Below are 17,747 nucleotides of genomic sequence, written 5' to 3'. Positions count from 1 at the left end.
CCTTGACACTGCCCAGGAGCATTCCATCCTGTCAATTATTGCTGTCCGTGTATCCGTTCACCTACTGATGGTCCCCAAGCTGTTTCCAAGTACCAGCTGTTATGAATGAAGCTGCTATGAACATTCCTGTACAAGCCGTCTTCTCATAGATTCCTACTTTTTTTTAACATTCTTGTACAGTCTTCTTATAAATTCCTGTATTTTTTGTTTTTTTTTTTTTTTGACAGTCTCACTCTGTTGCTTAGGCTGGAGTGTAGTGGCATGATCTCGGCTCCCACTGCAACCTCCACCTCCTGGGTTCAAGCGATTCTCCTGCCTCAGCCTCCTGAATGGCTGGGATTACAGGCATGCACCACCATGCCCAGCTAATTTTCATATTTTTAGGTTTCACCGTGTTGGCCAGACTGGTCTTGAACTCCTGACCTCAGGTAATCCACCTACCTTGGCCTCCCAGTGTGCTGGGATTACAGGAGTGAGCCACTGTGTCCGGCCATAGATTCCCACTTCTGTTGAGCAAATCTATCTAAGATTTACTGGAATTGCTGGTTCATAGGAAGGATGGTTATTTGGTTGTAAAAGAAACTACCAAGCTGATTTCCTCAGTGGTCACACCACTGCACATCCCTCTAGCTTGTGTGAGTAGCAACTGTCCTATTCTCACCACGTCTTCCAGCCTTTCCCATGGGTCTGCAGGGCCTTCCCTGTGCTTCTCGTGTGCATTTCCCAGGTGGTCGGTGACGGGGAACACTTTTCCAGATACATATTGGCTATTTGTCAATCTTCTTTGGTGGCATGTGTGTTCAAACCTTTTATCTACCTACTCTTTTACTGCGTTGGCTGTGGGTTTTTGTTTGTTTGTTTGAGACGGAGTCTCGCTCTGTCGCCCAGGCTGGAGTGCAGTGGCGTGATCTCGGCTCACTGCAAGCTCTGCCTCCCGGGTTCACGCCATTCTCCTGCCTCAGCCTCCGAGTAGGTGGGACTACGGTACGGGCGCCCGCCACCACGCCCGGCTAATTTTTTTGTATATTTAGTAGAGATAGGGTTTCACCGTGTTAGCCAAGATGGTCTCGATCTCCTGACCTCGTGATCCACCCGCCTCGGCCTCCCAAAGTGCTGGGATTACAGGCGTGAGCCACTGCATCCGGCCGCCTGTGTTTTTATTCTTGAGTTGCAGGAGTTCTTTCTGTCTCCTGGACTCCAGTCTTTTATCAAACATGTGTTTTGCAAACATTTTCTCCCACTCAATGGCTTGACCAGGTCCAGCCTGTTTGTTTTTTATTTTTTGGTTTTTGCGACGGAGTCTCACTCTGTCGCCCAGGCTGGAGTGCAGTGGTGCGATCTCAGCTCACTGCAACCTCCACCTCTCGGGTTCAAGAGATTCTCCTGCCTCAGCCTCCTGAGTAGCTGGGATTACAGGAGTGCTCCATCACGACCAGCTAATTTTTGTATTTTTTAGTAGAGGCGGGGTTTTGCCATGTTGGCCAAACTGGTCTCGAACTGCTGACTTCAAGTGATCCACCGGCCTCAGCCTTCCAAAGTGCTGGGATTACAGGTGTGAGCCACTGTGCCCAGCCCCAGGTCCAGTTTTAAGTACATTTCTTTAATAACTCACTCAATTCTCTAATGACCCTATGAGTTAAGTATGCTTCACAGAAGAAGAAACTGAGGCACAGGGTGAGGAAGTACCTTTCCCAGGGTCACAGCTCCAGGGCCCAGAAAGATCAGTTCAAGCCCATGCAGTTTGGCCTCAAGAGCAATCACCCTAATCACTACACCAGACTGCCTCTTGCTTGCTGGGCAAATACACAAAGATCACTGTAAATGGTCATCGCTATCTCCCAGTGAAATGGGAACACACCACACCCCAGGAAGACAGGAACCATGCCAACAATCTGAAACGGAATGCAGGGACATAATGGTGCCAATGGACAAAGAGGAGCCCCCACCCTGCTGGAGGCGTGATATTTCAGTCAACAGGGCAGAGAGTTGCCAGAGCAGAGAGAACAGCGGGCGTGAGAGCTTTGAGCCAAGGAGGATCATGGGACCTACAGAAAGTGAACGAAGACCCCATGGCCAGGCCAAGGGAGAAGAGCTGGGAGCTGGAGCTGCACCGGGCTGGGTTGGACTGGACAGGCACTGGGTGGCTGGCGAGTATCTGGACTTGGTCCTGGAGCAGCATGAAGCCACTAGAGTTCTGTCTTCTTTCTATAAACACCAACAAGTTCATTCAGCACAAAAAGGATCTAATTTGTCTCCTCTAGCGCATCTTCCTAACACTGGGGCTGAGTGCAGCCTAAATGCCAGGAATGATATCAGCTTACTAGGAGCCAGCTGGGGAGACGACTCCCACCTGAATCATTCTTCTAGTTTAGCAGGGTCAGTGGCAATGAAGAGCCACACCACCTGGAGTTAAAACTCACCTGCTGGCAGAATGACCTCGAGCCTCTCTGAGCCGGTGTTTGCCCATCTACAAAATGGGAATAACCACATAATACCGACTTCCCAGCTTGGAGTGAGGAGTAAACAAGGGAATAATGCAGGAAGCATCTAGCACACTGCCTGAGTCATCAGCAGGACCTGAGTCTTAGCTACAGTGTGATTATTATAGACTCCATTCTGATCTGTTTTTGTTTTTTTGAGACAGGGTCTCAGTCCACCACCCAGGCTGGAGTGAAGTGGTGCCATCCCAGCTCACCACAACCTCCACCTCCCAGGCTCAAGCGATCCTCCCACCTCAGCCTCCCGAGTAGCTGGGACTACAGGCACAAGCCACCATGCCTGGCTAATTTTTGCATTTTTGGTAGAGACAAGGTTTACACCATGTTGGCCAGGCTGGGACTACAGGTAGGTGCCACCATGCTCAGCTGTTTTTTCTTTTTTGCTGTTGTTTTGTTTTGTTTTGTTTTGTAGAGATAAGGTCTCACTATATTGCCCAGACTAGTCTCAAACTCCTGGGTTCAAGTGATCCTCCTACCTTGGCCTCCCAAAATACTGGGATTATAAGCATTTGTTTTTGTTTTTAATCTTCTTTTAACTTTTACCCTCACTTCTCAGATTATCTTTATTATTATTATTATTATTATTATTATTATTATTATTATTTTGATACAGGGACTCACTCTGTCACACAGCTGGAGTGCAATGGCGCAATCATGGTTCACTGAGCCTTGATCTTCTGGGCTCAAGCGAGCCTCCCACCTGAGCCTCCCAAGTAGCTGGGACCACAAACGTGCACCACCATGCCTGATTTTTTAAAAAAATTTTTAATAAAAATGGGTTATCTCTATGTTGCCCAGGCTGGTCTTGAACTCCTGGGCTCAAGTGATCCTCCCATCTCAGCCTTCCAGAGTACTGGGATTATGGGTATGAGCCACCACACTCCTTCTATTAAACTTATATATATCAAGAATAAACTCATTTAGATTTTACTTTGAAAGACATTACAGTTGAGTCTTGAAAAACACAGGTTTGAATTATATGAGTCCACTTATATACAGATTTTTTCCAATAAACAGACTGGAAAATTTTTTGGAGATTTGTGACAATTTGAAAAAACTGCAAACCACGTAGCCCAGAAATATTTTTAAAAATTAAGAAAAAGTTAGATACGTGACAAATGCATAAAATATATGTAGATACTATTTTATTATTTGCCACCATAAAATACATATAAATCTACTACAAAAAGTTAAAATGTATCAAAACTTACACACACACACAAACACAGACTGTGTTCACAGTTGAGAGAAAGGTAAACAAATGTAAAGATGTACTACCTATGTATTTATTTTATTGTATTTATTTTTCTTTTTTTCTTTTTTGTTTTTTTGAGACAGAGTCTCATTCTGTCACCCAGGCTGGAGTGCAGTGGCGTGATTTTGGCTCACTGCAACCTCTGCCTCCTGGGTTCAAGTGATTCTCCTGCCTCAGCCTCCCAAGTAGCTGCGACTACAGGTGCCCACCACCACACCTGGTTAATTTTTATCTTTTTAGTATAGGCAAGGTTTCACCATGTTGGCAGGCTGGTGTCGAACTCCTGACCTTAAGTTATCCACCCACCTCGGCCTCCCAAAGTGCTGGGATTACAGGAGTGAGGCACCGTGCCCGGCCAAGATGCAGTATTTAATAATAACTGCATACAATTAACTGCAGTCCATACCACACCACTGTAATAGTAGCCACCTCCTGTTGCTATTGCATTGCTTAAAACATTGCATTGCTTAGAACATTACTTGATGTTATCTCCACTTGAGCAGTTCACCGCTCCAGTAAATTGCATATCATAGTAAAAAAAAAAAAAAAAAAAAAGTGATCTCTTTGGGTTCTCACATATTTTTCATCATGTTTAGTGTAATACCGTCAACCTTGAATAACACCATGGGACCCACACAGAGAGCCACTTGTGATGCTGGAAGTGCTCCCAAGAAGCAGAGAAAAGCCTTGACGGCCGGGCACAGTGACTCACACTTGTAATCCCAGCACTTTGGGAGGCCGAGGCGGGTGGATCACAAGGTCAGGAGATCGAGACCATCCTGGCTAATACGGTGAAACCCCATTTCTACTAAAAATACAAAAAAATTAGCCGGGCAGGGTGGCACACGCCTGTAATCCCAGCTACTCGGGAGGCTGAGGCAGGAGAATCGCTTGAACCCTGGAGGCGGAGGCTGCAGTGAGCCGAGATCGCACCACTGCACACCCACTCCAGCCTGGGCAACACAGCCAGGCTCCATCTCAAATTAAAAAAGAAAAAGAAAAGCCTGACATTCCAAGAAGCTGAATAGCTTGAGATGTTGTATGATAGGGTGAGGTCTGCAGCTGCAGTTGCCGGCCATTTCAGAGCATTCATCTTGTAAACACATATTGTAAACGTGCGGCATCAATAACCACAGCACAGGACTACAAATGCATTTTCTCTTCCTTATGATTTTCCTAATAACATTTTCTTTCCTCAGGCTCACTTTATAGTAAGAATACAGTACATAATGCATAGAACATACAAAATATTGTTAATTGTTTATGTTATCAGCGAGGCTTCCAGTCAACAGCAGGCTATCAGCAGTTAAGTTTTGTGGGAGTCAAAAGTTACACATGGTGGCCGGGCGCAGTGGCTCAGGCCTGTAATCCCAGCACTTTGGGAGACCGAGGCGGGAGGATCACCTGAGGTCAGGAGTTTGAGACCAGCCTGGCCAACATGGTGAAACCCTGTCTCTACTAATAATACAAAAATTAGCTGGGCGTGGTGGTGCACGCCTGTAATCCCAGATACTCGGAAAGCTGAGGCAGGAGAAGCACTTGAACCTGGGAGGCAGCGGTTGCAGTGAGCCGAGATCACACCACTGCACTCCAGCCTAGGTGACAAGAGCGAAACTCCATCTCAAAAAAAAAAGAAAACCGTTACACGTGGATTTCCAACTGCATGGGGGGTCAGTGCCTCTTAACCCTGTGCTGCTCAAGGGTCAATTCTATTAATTTTGAAACAAAAAGAAAAAAGATAGGGATGAAGACACTTCAAATTAAGCTTTGAGCCAGATGTTTCTTAAGAGCTGGCCTTGGTGGTGTGCACCTGTTGTCTCAGCTACTCGGGAGGCTAAGGCAGAAGGATCCCTTGAGGCCAGGAGTTCAAGGCTACACTGTCTGATGATCTGGCCTGTGAACAGCCACTGCACTCCAGCCTGGGCAACACAGCAAGACCCCCATCTCAAACGTATATATATGTATAAAGACCCCCATCTCAAATATATATATGTATAAAGACCCCCATCTCAAACATCTATATATGTATAAAGACCACCATCTCAAACATATATATGTATAAAGACCCCCATCTCAAACATCTATATATGTATAAAGACCACCATCTCAAACATATATATGTATAAAGACCACCATCTCAAACATATATATGTATAAAGACCCCCATCTCAAACATCTATATATGTATAAAGACCACCATCTCAAACATATATATATATAAAGACCCCCATCTCAAAGATATATATGCATAAAGAGCTCCATCTCAAACATCTATATATGTATAAAGACCCCATCTCAAACATATATATGTATAAAGACCCCTATCTCAAACATATATATGTATAAAGACCCCATCTCAAATATATATTCATAAAGAATATATGTATAAAGAATATATATATTCTTTATAATTATAATTATAATTGCTGTTGCAGTAAAAGAATGAAGACACAATGCAATCAATTCTAGAAGTATTCTTTATATTCTTTATACATATATTCTTTATATATTTTTATTTGTATATTCATATATATATACATTCCATTTATAGCAAAAATAAATTCTGAACACCATATGTGCATGAGGCCCCGCCCCGGACCTCCCCCTTTCTCCAGCCTTGTCAGGGGCACTCTATCCTCATGTGTAAAGTGGGGCCTGGTCATTTCCAGTTCCCTGGAGTCTGGAGTAACTTGAGAAGCAGAAAACAACAAGGGCAGACAGGGCTCTGCTGAGACAGCTGCTTCCGGGAGTGTCTGGATTGGAGCAAGCAACGTACGCAGGCCCTAGGAGTGCCAAAATTTTCACTCCCTCTTTAACTTTTTAATAGCTTAACATTCAAGGCTAGATTCTGTGAAATTGTCATTTTTCAAATGAAAACAAGTATAGTCAATGCATGACTTTGTAAGAGAACAAGCAAAGAAATTCCTAAGATGGCGTTGCTTGGGGAAATCAACATTACTGATTGACTGTGGGTAGCTAGCAGGTAAAGGTTCAAAGGCCAAAACCAAGCTCATCATTTCAAATGGCAAAGCTTAAAGGAGCATGCCTCCAACTACTAACAGGCAAGCATAAAGAACTCCCACTCAGAGACTGCCAAATGTTCTCTGATGCCACAGGCTGGTGAGGAAGGCAAGAATGCCTCCTGGTGCCCATCTGAGATGCCCTCAAATTCTGGGTACAAGGAATTCCAGCTCGGAAACACCTGTTTCTCCGCATACGCAAAGCGGGTTACTCAGCCAAGTATACCTCAAAAGAGTATTGGGGGCTGGGAGTGGTGGCTTATGCCTGTAATCCCGGCACTTTGGGAGGCCGAGGCGGGCGGATCAGTTGAGGTCAGGAGTTTGAGACCAGCCTGGCCAACATGATGAAACCCTGTCTTTACTAAAAATATAAAAAATTGGCGGGATGTGCTCGCTTGAACCCAGAAGGTAAAGGTTGCAGTGAGCCGAGATCATGCCACTGTAGTTCAGCCTAGGCAACAGAGCAGGACTCTGTCTCAGAAAAAAAAAAAAAAAAAAATCTAGTATTGGGGATGCTTCCTAGTCATAGACGGCAAGGGGAAGAGTTAAGATACCAACATTCTCATTGCAATATCTTAAAGGATTTACACAACTTTTGTTTCCAACAGCCAACTAGCTGTTGCGTGACACTCAATGGGAATAAAGCAGCCAGTGCTGCTGAAATGAGCCAGCACTAGACCTGGAAAAGGCTTCATTTCTGGGGATGACAGCCACACAGCAACTAACCCTCAAACACACTGTTAGTCTGGCTGACTGGTCCCAGCATTCTTTTTCCCTAAGCCCAGACTCAGCCAAAGAATCCTTCTCAACACAGGGTTAGGCAGTTGTCCTAAACTGAGCTGACTTGCCACTTCTGCTTTACCACATCCCAGCTCTGGAGTCTGGAGTCTGTGTCGATGCCTCCAGTCATCCACATTCATCCATAACAAATTCTGATTGAGCGCTCACTCAATTGCTGATAAGGCTTCACTTCCTCACATGACAAGTGCTGCTTTGCTCCACAAGGGACCATAAGGAAGAGAGGCTTAGAGAGAAGAAGCAACAGATCCGGCACAAGGAGGCAGGCTGCACCACCCCGCCGGACATTCTCTGAACCAGGGCAAACTCAGCAGCTCAGAAACGCAAAGCTGGGATCTGCCCACAATTTCCCATATTAGAAATGTTGAAACGAGCCCCCAAGCTTTAACACACACAGCCTCAAAGGGTGTGTTCACTCCCCACAGCCCAGATACTCTCAGTCAGAACGTCAGAGGAGGTAAAAGACTCCGCTGGTTTCCCAGGGTTGATCAAGTTACTCCCCAGATGCTGGGAGCCCTCAAGACTGGACAAGACCAAAACTGTTACTCATTCCATCTTTTCTTGTAACCAGGGGGAAGGCTGTCATTTGAATATGTCAGCCTGAGGTATCACAATGATGCAAAGCCACAGAACACTTCTCGGATTGATTGCACTGTGTCTGCATTCTTTTATCAAGACAGCAATTAGTATGGAGAAGCAGATTACCACCACTGAGCCAACATATGCTTATAATGTCCTCCAAATCTGCTTTGCAGCCTCTATGTGATGCAATAAATAGCAAATATATTAGGAGATAAACCAATTTGTTGCCTGAAACCTAAAGTGTAACATGTACAGCTAAGGCAGAGACATTTTGTTAGGGCGTATCTTTTATGTGATGGAACCACGTATTTGAAAAGAAGAAAACGGCTAGGTAAAGGTGCCTGCCCCATGCCAACCACAGCAGGGAGGAATCGGTCCAACGGAGCACTTAAAATCCATAGTCGCAGCAGGGATGAACCCACTTACATCCAATAAACACCCCTTAATTATTCTGACTGGACAGGGAGCACTGAGGGTAAGCAACTTCAGGATGTGCAATCAACATTAATTCCACAGCGGTGGGGCAGGAATCAAGGCAGAGCCCCTTTGATGAGTGTGGGGTTGCCAAGGTGATCTGACTCTGCTGGAAGGTCTGTAACCAAGGTGCTGGGAGAATCACTGAGAACCTGCCCTTCCTCCCCAAGCCCTGAAAGGCAGGGAAGAGTCATCACTTGTGGCCAAGCAGTGCTTTTACCTTTTCTACAGAAGCAGAGTTTCCGAGAGCTCTTAATGGGCCTTCAAGGAGAAAAAAAAAAAAAAAAAAAAAAAAACCCACATGGTGTAGGTCGACTTTGCTGCCCCAGACAACAGAATGCATGGGCAGAACATACAATGAGAAATTTAGGGTTTGAAGATTATAGTCAGAATAATAATCAAAGGAAATGTAGCTGAGCCACCCACTTCCTCTCAGCTCAAGAGAAAAGAGGCCCTCACTGGAAAATGGTCTCCAGGGAGTTCCACCCACCTCCCCGAGGAGTGTCTCCCATGTAGGCAGCTGGGCAGCGTCACGGTGACCTCACTGTGCCTTTCCTTCTCAGACCAACAGCTGTCCATCCCCCAATGGAGGCAGCCTCTGCTCGAAGGAGGTCTGGATTTAGAGAAAGGGGTGTGGAATTGTCTTTCTCTTCAGTTGGCAGGGTCTGTAAAGAGCCTCACAACACAACAGCTCCAAACAGGACCTCCACCATCCCCTCTTCCCCACAGAAACCAGAGTGACCACGGCCCTGGTCCCTCACCTGCCAAATCCCCCAACTTCAGGACCAGCCACTCCCCCTCTGCGTTGGCTAGGAGGTCCGCTGGCCTTCCCGACACGCCACAGCCACCGTTCTACCAGCCCTGACACCATCAGAGGGGTCATGTGAGCACAGAGGGCCTAGAAATGAGGAGTCTGAAAAATCATCCAAAAGAAACCACACTCCCTGCAAATCCTTTCTTACCCCTCCCACAAACAAGGATCTGGGTCCTCTTTCATTTGTGAAGGTCAGCATCAGAGGGGCTGGAGCCGGCTAGAAAACAGTGTGGAAATCACCGACACACCTGCATCCACCCACGCCGCCTCCTCGGGGCGTGGCCTCTGCCCCATGCCACATTCCTGCCTGTCTGCCTGCCTCCCCGCCGTTCCCCCATTCTGTCCATTCCCCACTCCCTAAAGCCCCACTGAAATCGGCCACCCCTGCCAAACCCCAGCAAGGGTTCCAAGTTCCCGTGCTTGCAGGACACCAGGGCTGCTCACCTCTCAGGTCCCCAGTCAGGGCTGGCCACAGCCCACAGGCTACACCGTGGCTCAGCCACTGGGAGCCTTCCTGGGGGTCTTCTCAGGGGCCCCTTCCCCATCGCTGGGCTGATTTCCAGCCATCCTAGACACTCAGCCAGGACCACTTCCTCCAGGGAGGCCCAAAACCTCAAGTCTGGGTGGTAAGACTCCCATGGATCAGTCTCCGCATCTGCCTGCCCCTCGAACCATCCTAGAGTGAGGCCTGAGCCACAGCTCACCTCCCTTCACTGGTGTGTCTTAGTGTTTGGGGTCAACCCATCGTCTACATAACTGATGGCTCTGTGTAAAAGATGGACACCCTGAAGGAAATTATCAGTTGCTGGTTTAAGGCCTTGAGATTTCTCTCCTGAAGGTTATTTAAAGTCCACAAAGAAACTTAATACTTTCAACCTTCAGTTCAATGTCGCAGCTACCTAGTGATTTCTATCTTTTTTTTTCTCTCTCTCTCTCTCTTTTTGAGACGGAGACTCACTCTGTCGCCCAGGCTGGAGTGCAACAGCATGATCTCAGCTCACTGCAAGCTCCTCCAGGGTTCAAGTGATTCTTCTGCCTCAGTCTCCTGAGTAGCTGGGATTACAGGCGTGCACCACCATGCCCGGCTAATTTTTGCATTTTTAGTAGAGATAGGGTTTCATCATGTTGGCCAGGCTGGTCTCAAACTCCTGACCTCAGATGATCTGCCCACTTCAGCCTCCCAAAGTGCTGGGATTACAGGCATGAGACACAGCGCCCGGCTAATTTTTATATTTTTAGTAGAGACGGGGTTTCCCCATGTTGGCCAGGCCGGTCTCAAACTCCTGGCCTCAGGTGATCCACCTGCCTCAGCCTCCCAAAGTGCTGGGATTATGTGTCTGGCCTACTGATTTCTTTAGATCTAGTTGATGAGGTCTCAATATCTTGCTCATTAATCACTATTTCTACATCAAATGCTTAGGAGATATCAGGATCAAGAGAAGGGGAAGACAAGCCGCTGGCTAGGAGAAAATATTTGCAAAACACATGACTTGTATCCAAAATATATGAAGAACTCTTCCAACCCAACAGTAAGGAAACAAACAAGCAGATTTAAAAATAGGCCAAGGCTGCGCACTGTGGCTCACGCATGTAATCCCAGCACTTTGGGAGGCCGAGGCAGGTGGATCTCCTGAGCCCAGGAGTTTGAGACCAGCCTGGGCAACATAGCGAGAACCCATCTCTACAAAAAATACAAAAATTAGCTGGGCATGGGGGTATATGCCTGTAGTCCCAACTACTCCAGAGGCTGAGGCATGAGGATCAATTGAGCCCCAGGAGGTTGAGACTGCAGTGAGCCAGGATTGTGCCACTGCACTCCAGCCTGGGCTACAGTGAGACCCTGTCTCAAAAATAAAATAAAAATAAAAATAAATAAAATACAAATGAGCCAATGACCTTAACAGACACTTCACCGAAGAAGATACACAGATGGCAAATAAACATCTGAAGAGATGCTCCACTTCATACATTATCAGGGAAATGCAAATTGAAACAGCAATGAGACACCACGATACACCTATCAGAACTCCAAAATCCAGAACACTGACACCACCAAATGCTGGCGAGGGTGCGGAGCGGCAGGAACTCTCGTTCGCCGCCGGTGAATAAAAGTGGCACAGCCACCTTGGAAGAGTTTGGTAGTTTCTTCCAAAACGAGACACGCTCTTACCATACGATCCAGCCATCAAGCTCAAATGAATTAAAACCTTATCTACACATAAAAACCCACACGCGGATGTACACAGCAGCTTTATTCATAACTGCTAAAACTTGGAAGCAACCAAGATGTCCTTCAGCAGGTGAATGGATCAACAAACTGGCACATTCAGACAACAGAATATTATTCAGTCTAAAAAGGAATGAGCTACCAAGCCATGAGAAGACATGGAAGGGCCTTCAATGTATATGACTGAGTGGAAGAAGCCAATCTGGAAACGCTACTGTATGCTGTATGATCACAACTATATGATAGTCTAGAAAAGGCAAAAATATGGATATAGTAAAAAAAAAAACAAACACACAAACCAAAAAAACAATCCGTGGTTGCCAGGGGTTTGGGGAAGTGGAGGGATACACAGGCAACAGAGAGAGGATTCTGGGGTCAGCGACACTCCTCCAGAGGCGACTGTAATGGTGGGTCCATGTCACTCTACATCCATCCAGAACCACAGAATGTCCAACGGCAAGAGCGATCCCTAATGTAAACTATGAGCTTGCGGAGACAATGATGTCTCAATGTTGGCTCATGACTCTACCACACAGCCTGGGGGCACTGATGGAGGTGAGAAGGGATAGGTGGGGACACTTTGTATTCTTTGCTGGATTTCACTGTAAACCTGAAACTGCTTTAAAAAATACGTAAATATATATGTGAATATATATATACACACACACACACATATATATTTGATACAGAGTCTCGCTCTGTTGCCCAGGCTGCAGTGCAGTGACGCAATCTCAGTTGACTGCAATCTCCGCCTCCCAGGTTCAAGCGATTCTCCTGCCTCAGCTTCCCACGTAGCTGGGATTACAGGTGCATGCCACCATGCCCGGCTAATTTTTGGAATTTTAGCAGACATGGGGTTTCACCATGTTGACCAGGCTGCTCTCGAACTCCCGACCTCAGGTGATCCACCCAACTCGGCCTCCCAGAGTGCTGGGATTACAGGCATGAGTCACCTCGCCTAGCCCACACATATTTTTTTAAGGTAATCAGGGGATAGAAACTTCCTGAACGTGTTGCTCATAAAAGAGGGACAGAACCTCCAGACTGGCTGCTCTGGCCCTGCTGGCTTCAGCTCTCTCTGAGAAACCTGACCCTGGCCACTGGGCAGTGGCACTTGAGGTCCAGGGCCTAGCACAGCACAGAACAGGCCTCTTGTGGCAAATGTGTGGAGCTCTCCACCCAACCTCTTCCACGCAGGGCCTCGCTGGCCGGGGCAGGCCATCCGCCTCTGAGGATTTCCAGCAGCAGCTGGGCTGTCCCTGACCCCCCATCCTGGCCCACGGGACCTGCGGAGCCTCCCATCCCATGGGCACAGTGGGGAACCCTGTGTGCTGTTGGGGGGTCTTCCCTCCACACGGGCTCCCTCTAAGCCCCAGTAAAGCTGAACTCAGGTTTGAAACACGCTGTCCTTTCACGTCCCCAGAGCTTCTGTGGGGAGCCCTGGGGGTTTCCGGTGTTCCTTTCCATTTTGCGAATGCCTACAGTTAATCACAGTTCCCTTTTCTGACCTGGGCCAGCACGTGACACACCTCCCGTGGCGCATCAGCCTTAATCACGCCCGCTGTGAAGCCCATTCTCAGACACTTCCTGCACTGCTTCCTCCAAACCCCAGGGCCCCACATTTCCTATACCCCTCTCCTCTGGAACAGGCCAGGTCACTCATCCCAACCATCCCTCTCAAAAGTCCTTCTATGCCTTGTCACACCCCTGCCTGAAGCTGGAACCTCCCTGATGAACCCGCCCCCTCCCCCAGCTTCCCCCTCCTCCCTTAGAGTCCTCAACTCAGGAACACATCGGAGCCACATCCGCTCTCCTGAATCCACCCTCAACTTTCTAACAAAGGAGGAAATGAAGCCGATGGTGCAGCAGGCAGGGTCGTGGAAACCTCCCAAGCACCCAGTCACTCTCTGGTAGGCAACCAAGCATAGCTCTGATGGCCCAAAGTCAGGGTCAGGGGCTTCTCTCACCCTGGAGTGGCCAGAAGCACATGTTGCCAAGGCAAACGGGCTTGCAGAATTACCGGCAACTCTCAATTATTCAAGGCCTCATTATTCGGTCTTCCTGGCTCCTCCACTTCCCAGGAGACCACACAGAAGCCACTAAACCCTTCCCAATCCAGCCTGTCCCTCAATTCCTGCGCCTGGATCCAAGGAGGGTTTGTGGCCCTCTGTTTGCCAGGCACCCCAACCCTGAGAACCGAGGCAGGGCGCCCAGCTCACCCCCAGCAAAAGCAGCATCAGCAGTGTCCAGCCTCCTGCTCCTCCTCCTGCCTCCACACCCCTTTACTCAGCACAAGATGCTTCCTGCTATTAGAATTCTTGGTGCATTTGAATTAAACCAGGCTGGGCCTGAATTTTCTAGGCACACATCAATTCACAGGCGAGGAGGAGAAGCACTGTGTACTCTGGAATTTGGGCCCCGTCCATTACTTTGGGTGTGTGTTCTTCCTATTCCGAGAGGGTAAACGGCACCTAAAATAAGCTGTAAGAGCCCAGAACATTCCGGTTCCTTGCCGTTCTATGAAAGACTTTCCTCTGGTTCCTTCTGGCCTCCACTCAAGTGTCCCCTCCTCAGAGGCCTCCCCTGGCTCTGATCGTCCTGTTCTATGTGCTCTGGGGCATGTCATCACAGCACCACTTGTCTTACTCATTCCTTGTTCCACGAAAGCAAGCATCCCACCCCCACTCTTTTCTTCCTAGGGTCGGAGCAGCACCTGGCCCATGGCAGGCGCACCACAGGCTGTGGGCTGAATTGTGAGGGGAGTGTCACTTGCGTCTATAATTGTTGCAAGCCATAAAGAGGAACCGAAATGGTTTCTGGTGAGGGTGCTGATGACTGCATGGAAGAACAGTAGGGATGACAGAGAGAAGGGTGACAGCCACTAATCATGTCATTTAGAAGAGGTGACAAACACCGACTAATACAAGCCACAGTGGGTCGTCCAGTGTAAGGCTTGAGAGAAGAGTGGCCTCTCCGCCAGGAGACCCACTGAAGGGGACAAGACCCTGCCCTCCTGGAACAGGATCACGGGCGGGAAGACACACATCCCCTGGGGTCACAGGCGTCCCTGGGAGAAAATGGCTGGGGAACCAAGCGTTCCCTGCACTGTACACAAAACCTGGGGGGCAGGCGCATGGGGGCACACACATGCCTAGAGGCAAATCTGTCACATGTGTTCCCAGAGCACACACATCCCTAGGAATACAAGAGTCCCAGGGAAGAAATGAATGGGGGACCTGCAGCCCGGGGTACACTAATCCCTGGAGGCACAGGAAGAGTTCCCAGGGATATGTCAGGCCCAAGTGGTTTAAGAAAACCGTACTGCATACCCACTAAGGGAGGGCTCCTTCCCGGGTACCCACCTGAGGCCGGCCTTTCTCCATCTGCCTTTCCACAGCAGCTCCCCACCTCCATTCTTTGTAAGCTCCCCGCACCTCTCACCAATCTGAAATCTCACTATAGCGCACGGTCCCAGGGGCAGAACCTCCCCACCCAAGCAGAAAATTCAAGAATGTATCTCCCAGGAGGCCCTGGGCAAGCGATACACTTAAAGACATCAGACTATCCCCTGCAACTCTCAAATTCTTTAAAACGTACGAGCTTGCTAGTGTTTCGTGAGCACACGCCATAAAAACTTAAATTTTAATGCGATCTCTGCAACTCTTGCTCGCAGGCCTCCCAGACCTCAGACCTGCACGCCCCGAGTCCCGCACCCTGCAGGGCGCCCGCGCAACAACCAGTAGCGGGTCCCCCAGGCCATGCCTGCCCAGGGTGCCCTGCACACGTGAGTGTCACTGCTCATGGAATGAACGGTCACCCCGCGCGGCTGGCGATGCCGCTTGCCCAGGGAAGAGCTAAACACCCGGCGGCCGGAGCAAGCGAGGGCTCCGCACGGTGGCCCGAGGTCCCCGCCGCGCAGGCGCCCGCACGCGCGTTTGGCAGACTCCTGAGGCCACCGCGGCCCCACGCGCCAGGTCCCGGCCGGTGCTTACGGGATAGGCCTGGCCTATCCCGAAGGTCGCGCAGCCGCGGGGGCGGGCGGGGGCGGGCGGGGGCGGCCCCGTGGGGCGCCGGGGGCCCAGGGCGGGCGCAGCCCGGCAGGTCCACAGGGGGTCGGCGGGCGCGGGCGCGCACTCACCCTCGCGCGCCCTCCGCTTCCTGGCCAGGGTGCCGCCCAGCTTGCCCAGGAACGACTCGTCCTTCTTCATCCTGCGGGGCCGCGGGGTGGGCGAGCGCGGCGCGGAGGACATGGGCCGCGCGTGGGGCCGGCGGCTGGCGCAGCGCGTGTGGAGCCGCCCGGTCGCCCCGGGGAGTGGCCGAGGGCGCGGCCCCGCCGCCGGCCCCCGCCCCCGGCCTGGAGCGCGGCCCCGGCGGCCCGGATGCCCGAGGCCTGCTGGTCCCAGGCGGAGCCGTCTCCGTCCCGCGCCGCCGCTCACACTCAGACAAGGGGTGTGGGGCCACCCCGGGAGCGGCGCAGCCTTTTCCCCACACTTTGGAGCCCTGGGCTCTGCTCGGCTCCGCTAGTGGTGCCGAATCCAGGGGGCAGCGCGACAGACACCATTGCCACGTGGGTGCGGCCTCAGGACGTCCTGAAAGTCGGAGAGAATCAAGTCACACGAACGTGGCCGGTCTGTTGTAGAGCTTCTGCCAAGAGCCAGGCCCAGGGCAGGGGAAGCCCTTCTGAACTGGGAATTGTCCCTACCCACGGGAAGCTTAGAGGATGGAGGGCGATGCGGGGGACAGGTCATTGGCCTGACCTCCAAGGGGAGCTCCAGGAGTTGTTTCTGGAAGAGGCGATGGGGAGGCCCCAGGAAATGGCTTGCAGGCCGGTACCATGAGGTCAGCAGAAAAGCAGGCCCTGGGGACAGTGTGGGGTGCCAGGGAGGGGGAGAGGAGGGGAGGCAGGCCTCGCAGGTGTTGGAAGCAGAGGAAAAGGCTTCATCCCGAGGGAGGCCAGGCAAGGCTGTTTTTTTTTTTTTTTTTTTAAAGACAGAGTCTTGCTCTGTTGCCCAGGCTGGAGTGCAGTGGCACAATCTCGGCTCACTGCAACCTCCATCTCTTAGGTTCAAGCGATTCTCCTGTCTCAGCCTCCTGAGTAGCTGGGATTACAGGTGTAATCCCAATTTAGTAGATTACAGGTGTGAGCCACCATGCCCAGCCTAAATATCCAGGCAGGGTTTTGAGCTGTGATGTCACAGGCGTTGCCTCTGGCTGATGGCTGCTCAGCAGGTGCTGGAGATGGAGAAGGCACAGGCAGGGGGACGGTGACTTAGGAGAGAAGCAAACAGATTTCTGAGATGCTCACAGCCAGAAGCCCCAGTCTTGAAGAAGTAGGAGGAGTAAGCCAGGTGCAGTGGCTCACGCCTGTAATCCCAGTGCTTTGGGAGACCAAAGCAGGCAGATCACCTGAGGTCAGGAGTTCAAGACCAGCCTGGCCAACATGGTGAAACCCCATCTCTACTAAAAATACAAAAATGAGTGGGGCATGGTGGTGGGCACCTGTAATCCCTGCTATTTGGGAGGCTGAGACACGAGGATCACTTGAACGCGGGAGGCGGAGGTTGCAGTGGGCAGAGATCATGCCACTGCACTCCAGCCTGGGCGACAGAGCGAGACTCTGCCTCAAAAAAAAAAAAAAAAAAGTAAAAAATGAAGTAGGAGGAGTGAAGGCAGAGTGTCCTGCAAGGCCATGGTGGGTCACTCAGCAGAGACAGGTACCAGTAGAGGGTGGCGCCTGGGGAGAAGAGGGTTCAGCTCTGGGTGTGTGGGTTGAGATGGTTTTTCTGTCTCCCTTTGTGCTGGCTGGCCCCCAGTCCCCCCAATGCAGTAAATGCTTCTGTTGGCTGAGTTGGTGCCAGGCCCAGTCCTCAGTCGGGCGTGAAGACCAAGGGCACAGAGCTTTGTCCTCCAGGAGTTTGTGGTCAAGGAGAACATGGTCACAGGACACAGTGGCCATGTAGTGTGGCCAGCATGGGGGAGGGACAGGGACCATGTGGATGGGGTGGGGGGAGAAGTGCTGTGGGTGGGCAGAGGAGGCTTGCAGGGAAGGGACATTTGACCTGGAACAAGGATCAAATGC

General features: G+C 50.2%; 1 protein-coding gene across 1 annotated transcript in view; it reads right to left on the bottom strand.

Moving 5' to 3' along the window:
- Window positions 1-15,999, bottom strand: part of PARVB (parvin beta) — a 142,139-nt gene extending 126,140 nt beyond the window's left edge. The window contains 1 exon segment of the mRNA XM_030915385.1: window positions 15,807-15,999. Coding sequence (XP_030771245.1) covers window positions 15,807-15,918 — 112 coding nt within the window. The 5' untranslated portion in view covers window positions 15,919-15,999.
- Window positions 16,000-17,747: the final 1,748 nt, after the last annotated feature.

This window comes from Rhinopithecus roxellana, chromosome 13, assembly GCF_007565055.1.
Source record: "Rhinopithecus roxellana isolate Shanxi Qingling chromosome 13, ASM756505v1, whole genome shotgun sequence".
Classification (NCBI taxonomy): Eukaryota; Metazoa; Chordata; class Mammalia; order Primates; family Cercopithecidae; genus Rhinopithecus; species Rhinopithecus roxellana.
This window is presented reverse-complemented; position numbering and strand designations above follow the sequence as displayed.